The sequence below is a fragment of the Triturus cristatus genome, chromosome 5_1 (genome assembly GCF_964204655.1).
Source record: "Triturus cristatus chromosome 5_1, aTriCri1.1, whole genome shotgun sequence".
NCBI lineage: Eukaryota > Metazoa > Chordata > Amphibia > Caudata > Salamandridae > Triturus > Triturus cristatus.
The window spans coordinates 514064205-514082774 of NC_140587.1; the positions used below are offsets into that span (position 1 = coordinate 514064205).

The 18570-nt window shown below is 45.3% G+C and overlaps 1 protein-coding gene across 1 annotated transcript in view; it reads right to left on the reverse strand.

Annotated features, from left to right (window-relative positions):
* Positions 1-17765, reverse strand: part of STMN2 (stathmin 2) — a 156767-nt gene extending 139002 nt beyond the window's left edge. Inside the window, exon 1 of the mRNA XM_085605378.1 lies at positions 17617-17765. Coding sequence (XP_085461504.1) covers positions 17617-17635 — 19 coding nt within the window. The 5' untranslated portion in view covers positions 17636-17765. The remainder of the gene's footprint in view (positions 1-17616) is intronic.
* Positions 17766-18570: the final 805 nt, after the last annotated feature.

The window sequence follows — 18570 nt, forward strand, 5'->3', positions numbered from 1 at the left end:
CTGCTTATTGTGGTGCCTGTATTCTTTAACACTCCATACAATACAAAGAAACAGAGAACTTGCCTTAGGGGTGGAAGTGCATAGCGCCCATCGCACGGCATAGAAAGGCATAAGAACCCGAGTGAATGCTAAAGTAGCTACCAGAAGAGTAGGGACATATGACTGCTCAGCTCTTAACTCTACAGCGCTGCAGGGTGCCGCCGTGATAGGAGGAGCACTGTGAAACGTGCCTATCAGGGAATAAACTACAATAATCACAACTCTGGCTTAAAAAACAGGAAAAACAGAAAGGATACACCAGTATCTCCGCCCTAGGGCAAGGTAAAGTAGGAGGCGGCAATGAAAGAACAAGACTCATTTGAGGTTGAAACATAGCGTTTCATGGCCATGACCATTACGCCTTTGCAAATGGTCCCATCCCAAGACCAGGAAAAGACATGAGAGCACAAGGCAAAAGCCATTGAGCGTAAAGCGGATAACTAAAGATAAAAAGAAACAGCTAAGAGCTACTTCCATGAATGTCGTATCCCAACACACCCATCCTCAATGCTGAGGATCATTTCTGGTATGACATCAGTTCAAGGAGGAAGGCCATCGTGAAGACAGTAGTCACTGAACTGAAAACTGCCAGTGCATAACATGTATGATGGAGTGGCCAACTTCATCAGGCATGTCGAACTATTTCGCAATCAGGGGTAGCATTAAAGATTGTAAATAAAATAATATCACAGTCACCTCATACATCCAAACCTGCATGCACTACACATAATGGGAGTAAATACAGAACAGCGGCAGCTCATCCTTAAGGACAGAGGTGTCCCGCCCCCCACCTTTTTCCCAGGTTAAGAGTGTCTGTCAGGCTGAGCAGAGGCCATCCTGACACTCTTTATAGTTAGGTCACGCAGCCAGGTGCTGTACTTGCGCTAAATGTGCAGGTGCCTAGCTGAATGAACTGAACTTTGCCTTGCAGACGATTTCACAGCCCTCCTCAGTCAATGCAAAGTGCTTGGTGGTCCTCCCCCTCATGATGAGGGGAAGCGTTACTTATAGCCTCGGACCTATGCTCTTCAGTTTTAAGCCCGGAAGGGCCTAGGGCCGAGTGTCCATCAGTGAGGCTCCTCACAAGTGAGGTGGAGTCAGCAGTCTCACTGACCACATTTCACTCTGTGACATGTAAGAAACAGCCGCCCCCTCTCATTGGCTGCAAGTCAGCCAATGAGAGGAGGCAGCAGTCCCAATCCTCAGCAACCACTGTGACTTTCCTCCCACCACCTGAGATCACCGCTGTGACCCAGTAATTGTAATTCTTTTTTTTTTATCTGTTTGTTGTGTTTGTATGTATAAGTGGTTGTGTATTAATGAGTGCATGCAGTGAATAGGTGTGTGTGCGTATGTGCTTGTGAATGGTGGGCGAATGTGCGCATGAGTGTGAATACATGGGAGTGAGTGTGCATGACTGCATGTGTGCGTGTGTTCCCCCGTTCACTGCCCAGTAAAATTATGGTTCGCCACTGATAAAGAGGCCAATTTCTAATGTTTGATCTGCTATATTGTAACTTGGCACCTTGAATCAGCCCAATACCAGCTTTTTTATTTGCTGGTTAAACTGCATTGATTTCTTAAAATGAAGTTCATTGCAATGACCAGAGTTTTTATATTTACTTAGTTAGGAATTCTGCAAAGTGCTATAATACCACCTCCCATTTAAATCAGGTGTATTCAATAGGGCAGGGGTAGCACCAGTTGACAGTTCCCATTGATGTTGATTCCATATGGTGTCAGAATATCTTGTCCAAAATATAATTTACAATGGTATCATCCCATTAGAGTAAATAAAAAATAGAAAATCTACATACAATGGAACGAGATGTTTGTGATTGATAATTAGGGCACCATATTTATGTTGACAGTATTCTGCCATATAGCCATTGGTTCAGCAGTGGGTCTGATGGTTCTCTGTTGAAATAATTGATTCCCTTGTGTGGAGGGACGTTTCTCAAGTATCCTCTCATTGCATGAGCCTGGTGTAAATTGTTACTCTGTTCTCCAACACCAATGGGCAGGCTAGTCGACAAAATGGGAAACAAATACTGGTCAAAATGTATTGCAGTTCACATGATTTGGCCTAAACACTAAGGTGGGTGTGATGGTTACTTTGAAAGGATGGTTTTCTGAGTTTTGCTTGACTAATGGTTTATGTTTTATTCCTTGGGCTCTCCGATTCCGAAACATGTTGTTCCAAAGCATGGGCCCGATATATTGAAGATACGCCACCCAAACATTTTCCAGATCATCTTGCTGCAGCATAAATTGGTCGTTTGACTGAATTTCAGATTTCTGGCGGATATTTAGCAAGGGGACATTTTCTGAAAGCAGTTGCAGCCCTCCCCCAGGAGGCCCTGTGTGATGTAAATTCAATTTTAAATTAATTCCTGGGTTAACTGACATTCAGCTGAAGCATTTTTGGGCAGATTCTGCAGGCTTTTTCATTGTTAGTCACATCCTGGTTGCCTCACTTATCCTCTTTAGCTCTGGAATATATGCCTGGAGACGGTGCATAGTTGTAATATTACAAAAGGCATATCAGGGTAAGAGCAAAGCATCTGCTAAGTCCTGGCCAATGGATTGCCTAGATGAAGAGGTACATAAACCTCAGAAAAGACACTTGCCTATACTCCATCAACCACAGAATTTAACTGGTAAAATATATATGTCAGCATGAGAAAGGACTCTTTTAGTTTTCATTCTAACCCCTGGGGCGAAAGACTTTTAGTAGTTATGCCCCATTGAGAAAGCTTAAATATTTGCATCTTCTCAGGCTAAGGTGTCTTTCCTTTACCAAAAGGAACAGGTGCTCCAGCACTCAAAGATTTTGGAACATTTACCAAATCTTGATTGCGACCAGTAGTGGAGCCGGGTATCATCTCACAACTATAATACTAAAGGCTATGCAGAGCGATGATGTGAGCTAATTGATGTGTGTATTTTTTAAATAGCAAAATGTACCTGAAGGACCCAGGAGGTGACCCCAAGTACCTTCTTCAATGCTAGATTCACAGATGTCATTGTGAATCTATTGTTTCTGATCACAACAGAAAGGACTTATTAAACTCTAGTGTCAAATCCAACAACCTTGACCCATTTTTATAAATGGTTGAGTGGGATCTAGTGGTGTGTGCGCTGAAGGTGGCAAACAGATAACGGCAACTTTGTGGTCATTATCAACCTGTGGCAGGAGCACCTTCTGATTATAAGGGTGGTGATCAACGACAAGGATGGGTGGCTGATCCGGTTTAGGTTCTGAATAAATATTAAGCTTGGTTATTTTCAGTCTTGTCTTTTGAGCCTCAAAATTTGTCCGGAACTCAACACGCTGTGTTTTCGACCCGACTGGAGGCCTATTTTTCTGTAATGACCACTTCCAGGTTGATGTCTCCCATCTGGGCCACTGAAGATGCAATGCTAGATTGAGGTATTGAATAATAAATGTGGTGCTGAGGCTCGGACTCCAGACCAGAGTTATTGCGATGATGTAATTGGTTGACCCTAAAGCAGAGCTGGGAGTTGACATGCTTTCACTAGGCATGTCATTGGTTGTGATGCATGTGAATTTCACAGAACTGTAGCAGTATGGCAGTGGTGGATGGATAACCCTTCTAGGCCTCAGACTGGAAACAAACTTTTACTCTAGGCTGATACAGGAAATGGCGGCATGGTTTAGCTGCAGGAAAATCTTCACCTAAATATATCCAATCAAGGAGAAGGGAATATTGATCCCATCATTGAAAATTATGAAATGTGAGCGTATGGGGCAACTGCAACTCGTAGAACTGGTAAGGGTAAACTTGAGAAAGAATTTTCATTGCACGTCCTAGCTTGTCCAAATGCAGAGTTAATTCTCTGATTCAGAATTCATAATAAAGTCTCACAATTTAGAAAGAAGTGGTGCTTAAACAGGTCTTGGGCCCCAAAACAAGGACTCTTAATCTTTTCATGGATCTAACATATTTAAAGAAGGGTTCTACCATATTAGAAGGATTCACATTGGTAATGACAATTGTTTTCCCCGAATGCCAATATAGCAGCCCTGACAAGAGACACAGGGAGAGACGCTTGTAGCTCTGTTTCTTCTTTTGTTGGATTAGAGAGAAGCCTGCGAAAAGACCAGCCAGGATCTCATTCTAGAGAAGGATGAGCCTAGCTTGACTGATCGCCTGCTATGCTAAACAGGTTGTGCTGTATAAAATAACATTATGCGAAAAGCAGAGCAATTAATGAAACCATGCATTATGCATGGCTTAGACAGGTGATATATTTTCTTAATGTGATCCTTGATGGCAGTGCAAGATGCATATTAATTGAATTCCTGGGAAACAGTGCTGATATGCACCGGCACTAATCCTCCCTGTTTCATGTCTCTTCTAATCATGCCATCACTCCATAAAACCTCTGTCATTCCCTCCGACAGCTGCTCTCTTCCGCCTTTCACCACCTCCCTCTTTCAATTTTTCTTCAAGATCCGTAAAGGATTATCTTCCACTGAGTCACCCACTCCCTCATTGCTAACAATCCCTGCAATTCCCGGCAGAAGTATGGCTTCCATAAAATGCACTCCACTGAGGCGGTATTCACTCACACCACCAAGTCATCCTCGCTATCCAGCACGCCGCCTCTCATCCATCCCCAAAATGTATCTGTGTGATGCTTTCATGATTGATGACTGAAATGTCCTTCTTTCAACAATGGCTGATGTGGACATTGTATAGAAAACTCTTTCCTAGTTCTCTTGTTGGCAAGAACACCTTCATTCAATCTATTCAAGCTCCACTAAGCATCCTTCAGTGTTGATATACAGCACTCCCCATGACGCCATGATTTATTCCATTGGATAAAGGTAATATTTTTAGTGGAAGGCACACAAACCTTCTGTCTCTCCTCAATTTTTCAATCAAGATCCAGGACTCTAACTTGCACTTCCCTCTCAGAAATTGTTTTGTGCAGTGCTGTCCTAAGCAGGAACATATTGAAACTAAAAATAAATATTTACCAGCTTCCACTGCACCCAAACCATTTATGCCCATATCACAAGTTACCCTTGATAATATGTTCCCCTTCCGTCAGATTGCAACCTTCGACTTTGCCAGGATAGGAAAATGAAACGTAATTTCTTAATTATCACTCCACTCAACGGTCCTCATTTTATCAACCTCTGAAAGATGAAATGCTGAGTTGATTCCCTGTGATTCAAACATGTGATATTCTGATTAAAGACAGGTCTCTACAGTAGAAGCATTAGTCCAATGCCATGTCGTACTGGTAAAGCAATTCACCGAATCAATTATGGTTGTTCCATGTAACCTGCGCAGTATCTACCAGATCCAATCCATCCCAGTCTTCAATCACCCAAGACTCTAACCTCCAACTGTGATCAGTAGTCTAGATTATTGCAAACGGAAAACCCTAGTTCTCCAACAATATGCCCTTAAATCCTTTAACGTGACCTCCTGCCTAATCCATATCATCTTCTTCATTGCACCATTACCTTGCATTTCTCACAATCATAGTTCATTTTTTGGAACAAAGCCATTGATACATCCCTTTCTATGTTCTTCAGTGTTGCCCATGGCCCTGTCAATCCATATTCCCCACAAGCAATTACAATACACATACACAGCCTCTCACTACACCTTGCCCACTGATTCCAAAACCCATGATCAGCTGAACCTCAACTATACTTATATAATAAAATTGGCATCATTTTCATTGTTATTTTCACTGTTAAAAATCAGAGAAAATTATTGCTAGAAATTGTGCCAGCAAAATGTTAGCAACCTTCTGTTATTTTTTTACAATAAGGTTTATCTGTGATTATTCAAAAGGATTTCGCCTATGGAACAAGGCACAGTCTTGGTGGGGACCCTGTACAGCAGCTATCTCTAGGAAATTCCAATAGTTCCATCATTATTAGTGTAGAGCTATTAAACGTATGAGCATTCTGTGGTATGTAGCAGAGATAATGAACATTTTTATGCAATTTAATATATAATTCAGGGATGTGGAGCAAGTAAGGTGCAGCTGAAACCATTGCCACAGACCACATATGCATGCTCTGCTTTCATGCAGTAATTTGCCGGTTTCCCGTGGGGGACCACACAGAATTTGTCAAATCTTGTAAATAGAATGGATAAAGAGCCTACGTACAACGGAGGAGACTAAAAACTGCTACGTTTAGGGCCATTTGGGTGTGCCTTCTCTGCCTGAATGTAAATCCTGACTTCCAAGATGGCGCCTGGTGGACCGGGCACTTTTTGCAGGGTCGAGCCTAGCTTTTTGCCTTCTGTTGCTGAACCCTTTTTTGTAGATATTAGCACCCTGCACACTTTTTCCGGCTAACCTGTAGTAAGGTGCTTCCACTCTCTCCCTAAAACATGGTACAATAGACATCTTCCTGATTGGTACATTTAAATTACTTGAAATTCACTAGTATATGTTACTACATGTACCCAGGGTCTGTAAATTAAATGATACTAGTGGGCATGCCCCACTCATTGTGCCATCCGCTAATGTAGCTTTTTGATAACATGTCTCAGGCCTGGCACGATAGCCTGTAGTGCAGTTTTAAACTTACAATTTGACCTGCCATGCCGAAACCTCCCTTTATAATACATATAAATCACATCTTAGGTAGGCCCTAAAATAGCCCCATGGGGAGGGTGCAATGTATTTAAAAAGTTGGACAAGTCCTTTTAGGTTTTGTATGTCCCGGTAGTGAAAAACTCTCACATTTATTTTTCACTACTGTGAGGCCTACCTCTCCCATAGGATAACATTGAGTTACTTTATTACATTTGATAAGTGATACCTTTTGTTTGGGAACAGACAGAAATGTCATGTTTGGTCCTAAAGAATTTTAATTTAAAAATCCTCTTTAATGCTAAAGTTGGATTCTAAGTCACAATTCTGAAAATGCCACTTTTGAAAAGTTTGGCAATTTCTTGTCCTAACCATTTGGTGCCTGCAGCCTCTGTCCCAGGTCACTTGACGGTGATTAACATTGAAATTGTCATTTGTGTATTCCTCCCAGACAGGGAGACAAAGGAGTACTTGGTGTTGGCAGGGTGGGCCATATTCCCAGAATGGAATGGGAGGAGCTGTTTCCTAACCTACTTACATTTCAAAGGAGCTACCTTAGCACACTCACAAAGAACTTCATGCCTTTGACACCCCAGACCCCTTGGATCCTGGACGGGAGGAGGGATTTCCAGAACCATGTGTGAACTGAAAACTCTAAAGGTTTCTTTCACTTCAAAGCTAGCAACAGGTATAAACATAGGACCGAAAAATACAATATGGGCCACTGGGTCTAGAGATATATTGGTGGGGGTTTTAAAGTATCCCTTTGTTAGGACAGTTCCCCTCACCCACCAAAAGGTGGCATGCTTCATCACTGGGGATCTCCTCAAACTATGTATCTAGTCGATGTGCGGACTACAACCCTCTCGCTGAGAGGGAGGAGCTCAGGGACTTTTTGGTGGAGATATTGAGGTCTACTAAACTTCTAGATGATCTGGGTGTGGTAAGACAGGAATGAAATAAAGGTGAAAAGTGATTAAAACTGACTCAGTGGTATGCTGGGCAACTTTATTCTGGCATCCACAGGTCAGGATTAAAACAAGAAGCTGAGACAAAGAGTAATTCAATCTGTCAAAAAAATGAAATGGTCGACATGTTTCTGCCTAACACTCCCCTAGGGGATGTAGCGACTTTCATCAGGACCAGAGTGAGTAGAAAGAAAAATGAGGTGCAGCTGCCCGAGGTACCAGGTGGACAGCAGTCTCCTGACTGAAGGAATTGGATACCGCCTTGAGTTTGCAATGCCAAGGTTCTAGGTTTTCCGTTCGCTCACCCAACAATTCGGGGAGTTGTCCTGACCAGTATACTTCATGGCTGAGTGAATTTTCACTCCAACTACTGGTTGTATATATGTATCAATATACACTCTTTCCACTTCACTGAATCAGTATTAGTGGACACTGCACCTCATTTTTCTTTCTACTCACTGTGGTCCTGATGAAAGCCGCTACATCCCCTAGGGGAGTGTTAGGCAGAAGCATGTTGACCATTTCTTTGCTTTGACACATTGCATTATTCTTTGTCTCAGCTTCATGTTTTAATACTGACCTGTGGATGCCAGAATAAAGTTGTCCAGCATACCACTGAGTCAGTTTTAATCACTTTTCACTTTTATTTCACTACCATCTCACCACACCAAGCTCATCTAGAGGTTTAGTACACCTCAATATCTACACCAAAACATCCCTGAGCTCCTCCCTCTCAGCGAGGGGTTGTAGCCCGCACAACCACTAGGTTTGTAGTGCGAGGAGATCCCTGATGATGAAGCATGTCACATTTAGTGGGTGAGGGGAATCATCCTAGGAAAGGGATACTTAAAGACCCCTCCAATATATCTCTAAACCCAGTGGCCCATATTGTGTTTTTCAGTTATATGAGTGGGGAATCGGCCTCTGTTGGTCTTTAAATTTCTTCTTGGAGCCTCCACCTGATGTGGATCACATGGAGCCTGGCACTTGACGCTGACAGCTATCTGTGGCCTCAGTTGGAAGCTGTGCTTATGGTCAGGGTTTTCCTTTGGTTGAGGACAAAAGTATGGTACAAGAGATGGAATAGGTCACTCACTTTTTTGTCCATGGTGGGACTGTCCACCAACTGGGATGCATCTGTGAGCGAGTTAAGGTTAGGTGATTCACAGATGAGGTCCACAGGTGAGGAGATGGGTGCTCCATGGATAAGGTCAGTGGCTCAGGAAAGTATAGACATAGGGATCCAATTGAGTTCAGAGGGGCATTGAACTGGCAAGGACCTCTGCAGTAGAGGGCCCTTTTCCATGTTCTATCACCTAAGCAGAAAAATCCATCATGGTATTGATCAGATCCCCTTTCGGATTTTGGTGGGGGTCATGTTGGCCTTTGTCCTCTCTGCATGATCACCCCCAAACTTTTTTTCCTGCTCCCCTCCTGTTTTCTGAATTTTGGGGCATATCATCAAGGCGGCGCTATAAAATTATCGCCGCTTTTGCGGCTGTTTTTGGCCGAAAAGTGGCGATAATTTTATTGCTTTATCAGCAAGGTCACGCTATCGCGTGAATCCTTGCCTTAGCGCCCTTTCCCTTAACGCCCCGCTTTGCATCTCTAATGAGATGCAAAGTGGGCGTTCCGTCCCAAAATAACTGGAGAAATATCGCTAACCGACATATCTCTAATTATCAATGGGCACGCTAACAAACATAGCGATAAGAAAAGTAGCGCTAACCGCGGTTATCGCTACTTTCCTTACGCCTGCTTTCAGGTTGACTTAGCCATTATATCCAATGGAAGGTGGATATGATGGCTAAGTCCACCCTGCCCTATCAACAAGCTATCGCAAAATGTTGTCCGATTATCGCTGGATTTCCAGCGATAATCGCACATTTGGCAGCTTGCACCTGGAATTTTATCGCTGTTGAGATAAGCGTTGCTTATAGCACGCTATCTCAGCGATAAAATTCTGCGTTAGCCGGCGATAATAATCCTAGCGCTAAGTGCGCTTAGCGATAATTATCGCCGGTTGTTGATTATATGCCCCTTTGTTTTTGTTGGCATTAAGACTCTGTGCACTTTACCACTGCTAAACAGTGTTAAAGTGCTTGCCCTGTCTCATTTAAACATTGTAAAATTGACTTACACCCAACTGGAACATTTAATGTATTTAGAATTCTTTAGTAAAATGGTACATGTACCCAGGGCATGTAAATTTCATGCCCAATGCTACTAGTGGAACTGGAACCCTTATTGTTTCGCCCACTTAGCTTGCCCTTTACAATATATCTTAGGCCTACCATTGCAGCCTGTGGGTAGTTTTAAACTACTATTTTTACCTAGCATAATAATCCTTTGCCAGGCAAAAACCTCCCTTTTTAGTACCAATATGTCACCCCTAAGGTAGGCCCTAAAACAGCCCACAGGGCAATGTAATGTATCTAAAAAGTTGGACATGTACTTTTAAATGTTAATGTCCTGGTAGTGAAAACTCCTAAATTTGTTTTCTACTAATATGAGGCCTACCTCTCCCATAGGATAACATTGTTTTACCTTATTATATTTAACAAGTGACAATTTTAGTTTGAGAACAACCAGAAATTTCATGTTTGGTCTGAAAAGAATTATCGTTTAAAATCCTCTTTAATGATTAATTCGGATTTTAAGTTAAGATTTTTTAAATGCCACGTTTCAAAAGTTGCCATTTTCTTATCATAACCATTTGGTGCCTACAGCCTGTGCTTAGGGTCACCTGACTGTGATTAGCATGGCATTTGACATTTGTGTATTCCTAGGGCAAACAAAGCAAACATAAAGCAAACACAAAGAGATGATGGACGGAGTGCTGAAACTTTTCAGACACTCACCCCCAGTCACAAATCTGGGTTGAATCCTTCATCGTTCATTAGCTCACTTCGCCACCTCAGTTGAGGCACAGGGTCAAGACTGATTGGCATATGGCTAGGTCTAAACTGGGGTGGCGAAGGGAGCTAAAGAATGATGATGGATTCAACCCAGATCTGTGACTAGGGGTGAGTATCTGAAAAATGTCAGCACTCCATCTATCATCTCCTTGTGTTTGCTTTATTTGCCCTAAGGTGGCCCGGTAGGCCCAGATGTGGATGCCTTGCTCATTTTGCCTCTAGATTCAAGCTAGCCTGGCTGATGAGGAGTGTTACCCTGAAACTGGTCCCAGGATGCTTGTTTCTGGTCCAGGGAGGACCTGGCCTGGCAGTTCGGGCTGGACTGTTCCCATGAGGCACAGGGTCAAGACTGATTTGCATATGGCTGGTTCCAAACTGGGGTGGCGAATTGAGCTAAAGAATGATGATGGATTCAACTCAGATCTGTGACTGAGGGTGAGTGTCTGAAAAGTTTCAGCACTCCATCCATCATATCCTTGTGTTTGATTTGTGTATTCCTCCCAGAAAGTGTGGCAAAGGGGGACAAGGTGTTGGAAAGATGGGTAATCCTGCCAGGATGGGAGGGGTGGAGCTATTCTCTGCCCCACTTACATTTCAAAGGAGCTGCCTCAGCACATGCACTTCACGCTAATATTTTGTCACCCAAGACCCATTGGAATCTGGGCAGGGAGAAAGGAAATTCCAGAACCATCTGTGGAGGGAAAACTCTAGAAGTATCTTCCACTTTAAAGCTGGCATCGGGTATATATATAGGACCCTCATACCCTCTCTTCAGTTTGATCCTGGACTTGCTGGGGACACTCATAAGGCCTACCCTGCACTTCAGAGGACTGCTCTGCTGCTTGAGGCATGCCTTGTATTTTCAGAGGACTGCCCTGTTGCTGGAAGCCTGCCTTGAATCTTCAGAGGACAGCCCTGCTGCTGGCAGATTGCCTTGCTGCTTCAACCCACGACTACCAGAGTGACTCCAGGGGCTAGTTAGCTGGCCTCCTGTTCTGAACTTCAAGGAGACAAAAAGCTCACACAAATAAAACCCTGTACCTGAATCATTCATGAAGTGATTCCTACCGTCCAAGTGGTGTCCATCCAGTCCTGAACCCTTGAAAGTGGTGCTAAAGGTGTCCAAACAGACTAATACCAAAACGTGGGACTTAGAAACGTTTCCACTAAAAAGTGTTATGAGAACCGACCGGAGACCAAGACCTACAGAAGGGGCATCTGGACCCTGTGAAGCCCTTGTTGGCTTCAGCCTGCAGCTTTGTCCCACTGGAGATTTTCAACTTCCAAAAAGGGACTAAGTTCAAGTAAAGGAATCTTCACTGCAACGTTTTCCAGCGGCAGCCCGATGATAACACCTCCTCCTCTGACACCGCCAGATGCCTTGCCCCGCGGAACTTTACCTCCTCAGACATTTCCATCTAAAATGCCTTCTAAGTCTGAAGTCACGGCCAGGCCCTATCAACTTCATTTACGTGACCCGCGCTCCATCGCGATCAGCCATAAATTTCGACTTTGCCCCAGTGTCGCAAAACTGGATGTCCGCTGTTGGCACTTTGATCTTTTAAGTGCTATTTTTCACTTTAAACTTTAAAGATTCATAACTCTGATTCTATTGATTGAATTTTTGTCATTTTGCTGTCGAAAATGTATTAAAATTCACTCAATTTTTATAAATTGGTTTGGGATTTGTCTTATGTGGTGTTTTCACTTTTGTATTGTTTAAATGCTGCATTAATACTTCACACATTTCTTCTAAATTAAGCCTGACTGCTTTTGAGCCAAGCTACCAGAAGGTTGAGCACAGATTAATTTAGTGACTTTTTGTGGTTCACCCTGACAGGGATTGCGGTTGTTGCTTGAGAAGGGTTCATCACTCCCTCAACCAACAAACCAGTTTTCTACAGTCAGCTTTAGTACAACGTCTTTCGACTTGGCGATGCCATGGGTGAATTCTTCTTTTCATCCACAGAATCCCATAGGCAGTCAGCCTCCTGTCACAGAGGGAGGGATCCAGTTTTGTCCTTGTCAGGTATGGGAGTGGCAAACAGGATGAAGACGGGCCTGTCTGGTGGCAGCTGGGGTCTGCCACCAGACCGGCCCGAAACAGAGGATCCTGGGTAATTTTACAGTAAGGAAAGAGGAAATGCTGCAAAAGGAGGTGGGGGACTTCAAGAAAATGGGATTGGGTGTTGGATTTTCTTTAATCAGTGGCTAGCGCACACAATAAATCTGGCACCTCAACCACCACCTTGTCAGACCCCTTATGAACCTCCTAAGATTCCATTTGAAGGAAAAGGCCCTGCTGGAAGATTAATCCTGACTTTTGACCCCTGCTAGAAGAAGAGGACGCACACAATGACTCATTATTTAAGGACTCCTAAATTATGCTGGCAGCCAGGGACTGGAACAGCTCTCCAATAGTCAAGTGATTAGCCCCCTGCTTACCTGCTTACCTGCTTCTGGGACACAGCAAGCAGAAGGACTTGTGACTCCAAAAGGGGCCAGCTCACTGAGGAGGACTAGACACTACAGGAGACTTTTCTGTTGAGCAACCTAGTTCCTAAAAGACTGCTACAAGGAGCTTGGGGCTGCAGCATTCACCAGAAGAAGCTTTTCAAGCAGTTGGAGACAAATATCTAAAGGTACAAACTTTGACTAGGACAATCTCGTGATTGTATTCGACTTCCGCTCCATTATATCAGCTGAACATGCACCTAGGTCTAAGTCCACAGCCAAATTTCCTTGTTCACATTTAACTTTCTAATTTGAATTGCATGTATCTGTAATCACTCTTTTGTTTTCAATTACTTTCCATTTCTCGTTTTTAAATTAATTTCCAGACGTTTGTTTCTTTTTCCATAAAGTTATTTTTATTAAATATCTAAATCCATAACACTTCAGGGGGGGAAGTGCAGTCACACATTTGAAATGCAGGGGCTGAGGAATAAACTCATTTGCTCTGGGAAAAGATGGAGGCTTGGCTACGCAGTCACACATTAGGACGGTTATGTTTCTCCTAAACCCCAAAATAGTTATGAAATATAAAGCAGCAGAGCACGTTAGCAACGTTACGAGTTGAATTGTGCTCTCACTGAAAGTTGCACAGCAAAAAACTTCTAGGCCTTGAGTGGCATGAAAGAGGCCTTTGCATCAAAACTGCGCAGAACTCGTTGCAAAGCTGGCAAATAGAAACAGCTGAAGGAACACTAGTTCTACTTCATTTGTTTCTAAATATTGGCATGGTGCCTGCGTGTTCGTTTTCTTGCACGTACGTCTCAGGCCTCTTGCTAGCCCTTCAACGCCCGCCTCATCTTTAGGCACCGCTGTGGAACCCCTAAGAGGTACAATCCATGCTGCCACTGCTGCAAGCACAACACCCTGCTGCCATTTTGTCTGCAGAGATCTATTAAGTGTAAGAAATCACATTTAGCCTGAAAGAAGGGCTTTAAGTGGGCCGGGTCTCACCGGGTCTGAGCACCGGCAGTTTTTTAAAGGGGGCCTTGTTTGTGCCCTGGCACAGGTGGGACGTTTTTTCCGGACTGCGGTGACAGTAGGCACATCGATGTGCCCTGCTCACAGTGCTCACTTCTCACTAGTGAAGAAGTTACTGCATGACGTCATGGTATGTGAGCATTGTAGGGGTAGGGAAATCCTTTAAAGAGAGTAATTTTCTCTCTGGATTCCCCTTCTCTTTTTGAAACTCAGGAGAAGCGACATTGTCGTGGTGTCACCAGGGCTTTAAGTGGAAGTTTTTTCAATATTAAATACAACAAGCCAGAGTTGCTGCTTATTTATCTTATGCAACTAACAACCATTGACAAAGCCAATAGTCCTGACTTGTTGGTATGGTGTTACTTCTTGTATCATATATCTGGATGCAATGACAGAAACAGCAAAATACAAGTTGGGCGGCACACTACGCTAAGCACAGATTTTTTGCTTGTGTTTCTAAGCCACGCCCTTAATTACATTACCCACGCCCCTCTGAGAGACCTCCCAATTTTTTCATCCCACTTTAAAGCCCTGCCAGAAAGTGAATAAGAAGACCGGGGGAGGAAACTGAGGAAGTGGAGAGGATCTGACGTGAAAGACAGGAGCTAGATGAAGGAATGTGTCATAGAAGTACATCGGCAGATGCCGTCAAATATAGGATTTAATTATTGGCCAAACCACTGTGGTAAGTACATATTTGCAAGAGTGAGACATGTTTACATTTGAATTGAAAGAAAACGTTGTTTGCGTGTTTCAGAAAGACGTGTTGGTTTGAAATAATGCTGACCAGGCCGCCCATCTCACTAGGGTGTGTAGGGGCGCCTGTCGGGTCTAGGCCGCCTCTCAGTGCAGCGCAATTAATGGGTTCGATGGCCAGATCGAAAGATGCCGCGCAGAGACGGTGATCCAGGCACACTTCTGCTGTCCCAAGCGCCGCCCTGATTATCTCTCGCTGTGCACGGTCATTAATCAGGTCCAAAGAGCCTTTGCCGGGCGCTGACAGGGGCCTGCCTCCGGCAGCCATCCTTCTCCGGCTGCCGACCAATGATCAATACTGATTACCAGAGTGCTGCAGTGGGGAGGGGCCGGGCGGCGTGCTCGGCACTGCAGGGCTGGCCAGACTCCCAGAGTGCACTTCTCAGGAGAAAATGTGCCTGAGCAGCTGTCTCCTCTTGGCCTCCTCTCAGGGGACTCACTGCCAGGCAGGGCGTGGCCATGTCTGCCCATCCGAGGTGGAGGGCGCGCCCTAAGGAGTGGCACTCTTCTGTCATGCACCAAAGCTGCCAAGAAATAGTAATTTATTCTCCTTCTGTAGGGCCCGCCGTCTCTCCGCACTTTTCTTTTGTTTCACTGTGCTTTCTCTTCTCTTGGTGGCTCTTTCTCCTTGTTTCTCTTTCTCTTAGCTGCTCTTTTTCCTTCCTTCTCTTTCACGGTGTGTTTCTCTCTCTGCACCCCCACTGTCATTCCCCCTCTCTTTATGAGTTCTTTCTCAGGGCCCTTCTCTCTCCCGCGTGGTTTCTCTCGGCCTGGCGCTTCAGCCCTCTCTTTTTGGCACGCGCAATCTCTCCCCTCTTCTCTAAATTCAAGCAAAAATGTATGTACACTCAAGGCTTTACAGCTGTTTGGCGTGCATATGTGTGTTATTTCCAGATACACATAGGGCTTACGAATGAGAAAGTGCCAGAAACCGACACTAGGGGCCTATTGTCCATGGCCAGAGTGCGGTGTCATGTACACTGCCACACATTCTCTCAAATATAGGTTTTCAGCCTCTCATTTGACAGAGCCATGTTATACGGTCACAGGAGCCTCGTTGTCGACATGTGCTGTTTAATAAAGATAACCTCATTACACACATCAAATTCACCAATCTCTTCAAAATAAAAATATAAAAATTTCCCATGTTCACAAATGTAAGCGACCTGTTGACTGCCGTCTCCACCCTGCCCCAGGGCGAAGACCATTTTCCATCTTGGGTCAGGGGCCGACTCGGCGACTGGCAGAAACGACCACTCATACACGATTTGACAGATGGCATCAGCTGTTGTTTGTCACTAGCCACAAGGGGACCGTGCCTGTCTCAGTGACGCTTCTCGGGCACTTCATTGAGACGCCGCCATCGCCGCCGGCCCAGCCCTACGGCCGGCACTCCACTTGGCACTGCGGAAGGCACTGAGACCTACAACGACAGACACAGACAGCCAACACACTGCACTTCAATCCACACAGCCAGCCAGACACACACGAAGTAGAATAAAGGAAGACAGCTCTAAAGGCGATACAACCCGCACGCCCACTGCAGTATACGAGGAAAGACACCCACACACCCACACACAAAGGCAACTCAAACAGCACTGCAAGCATTGACACTGAACGCTCCCGGAAAGCTACTCCGACACACACACATGCAAAGAGACACAGCGATGCACACACCTGTTCACTTGAGGTGTCGCACACATTCTCACAAAATAGATACACACTGGTCTTCCCAAAGGCACACAGACACCATAGACCAACGCACACAGCACAGCTTCCTATCTGAGCAAAAAATCTGTGGCAAACATCTCGAGCAATAAAAAACCCAGCAGGCGCACTGCTGTATGCGGTAGAGGGCGTGGTGCTGAACGGAGAGCGCGCATTTTACCATTGCTTCTACCACAAATTGCCAGACAACGCCACTGAAAATAAAACCCAAAGACCAGTGTCTCCCCTCGTCTGCGGACTTAAATGACATACACAGGAAGCCTGCAGCTACCAGCAGGATAGTGTAGACGTGCACACACAGGAATACCACCCCGCATCCACATTACGTGGAAACAGGTTGTTCTGCGAATGAGAGCAGTCTTGGATCAAAGCGCGAAGTTAAGTGAATAATTAACCGGTGTTGCATTGTTATATGTTAGACCTTCAACTTTTAATTTACAGTCTAATGGTTACGCCCAAACACATACTACTGCAGCTATATATCCATTTATTTGTGCATAGCAAGCATGCCCTTGGTATTAATATATGTGTGAACACTCCCCTTCCCTGGGGGAACGCGCACGGACGCCCTCCCTGCTGAAGCCATCTGGGTGGGGTCGCTGCATTGTGCTGCCTTCAGTGCACACAGCTCTGCAGGTGCCTGACAGACACGGCACTGCAACAGACCGTGGACCGCAAGAATTCTCACACGGATCAGCAGAAAGAAAACTATCACCATTCGAACTGACTGAAGCGCATAAGATGGCGAAAGACCAATCACGGTTACTTTTCCAAGAGAGATAAACGAGTGTTCTCCAAAGTGGGAGCCCGGGCGTGTCCATCTTCGGACACGGTAGAGCCAGGGCACATTTTACTGCAGTGTCTCAACCCAGGTACAGCCGAGAGGGAGGGAGAGAGAGGAGGGAGTCAGGCAGGATCAGTCTAAAGCAGACGGTGGTGGGAAAGCTGAACGGCTGCACGATGTTCTATGCGTGCACGATGGAGCTATATAGCGCCAGCCTAGCAGAAGCCGCAGTGCCGGAGCTCCAGCTGCGGCTCCGCGGGTGTTAACTGTTGAGCCCCCCGATGCTCCGGCCGGGCAGGTCCGGTCCCACAGGATGAGAAGAGGGGCTCACTCTTACCCATTGCTGTCTTCGCCATGGTGAGCTGTGCGGTGCTGGAGCTGGAGGAGGCGAGGGGTCCGGGCGCGGCAGTGAACGCAGAGAGAAAGGTGGGCGACTGACTAAGGCACTGAGTCAGCAGAGCGGGGCTGTGCGGGAGGAAGGGGAAGGGGCGGTGGCTGTGAATAATCAGCGTGGCTCCGCCGGCGTAGATTGGCTGCGGAGCTCCCTCGATGGCCCCCACAAAGCCCGCAGAGCTGGGCCCTCCCCGCCCCGCCACCAGAAGGGGGGTGGGGGCAATCTGTAGGGGAGCCGTGCGAGACCGGCATCTTTGCTGCAATAACCTCCTCCCCTGCCTTCAGTGGTACAGGCCGTGTGAAATGGCAATAGCGTCCAAATAGACCGAAATGGCTCACAGCTCCTAAAGACTGAGAACGACTTCTGGTGCATAAACCCCAAGCACACGAGGCCTCCCCGAACATCTTATTACATGTTGATAAAGAGAGGGGGTTTCACCCCAATTTGTTGCTCTTTCATATGCTAAAAGTGTGAAGTATTCCATTTATAACTCATCTTGATTTGATGCTTTCCAGCAAGTAGCCATTAAATAAACACATTCTTCAGCAGCACTTTAAGTTCACGGAGACATTTAAAAAAAACGTGCTGCGACATTTTGGAACCGTGTGCTGGGGTGCGAATATGGTCAACTCGAAAATGCCAAGAACGTCGTTGGTCCTTGGTACTGAAAGTGTAAGTGGCGAGGAAAGGTTTACGGGCGCTTTCCATGGTGCTGAAGCTGGTCCAGTGTTAATGCAGCACCGAGGCGGGAGCTCTCCACACACGAAACGTTGCAGCATATTGCAGGCTGCACAGCACGAGGAACATACGCAGCTTCTGATGCAGCTGCAGCAGGGAGGTGCGAAAACACAGCTTAACAGCGTGCTTTTAGAAGACAATTCTAGAACGTGAGTCGTC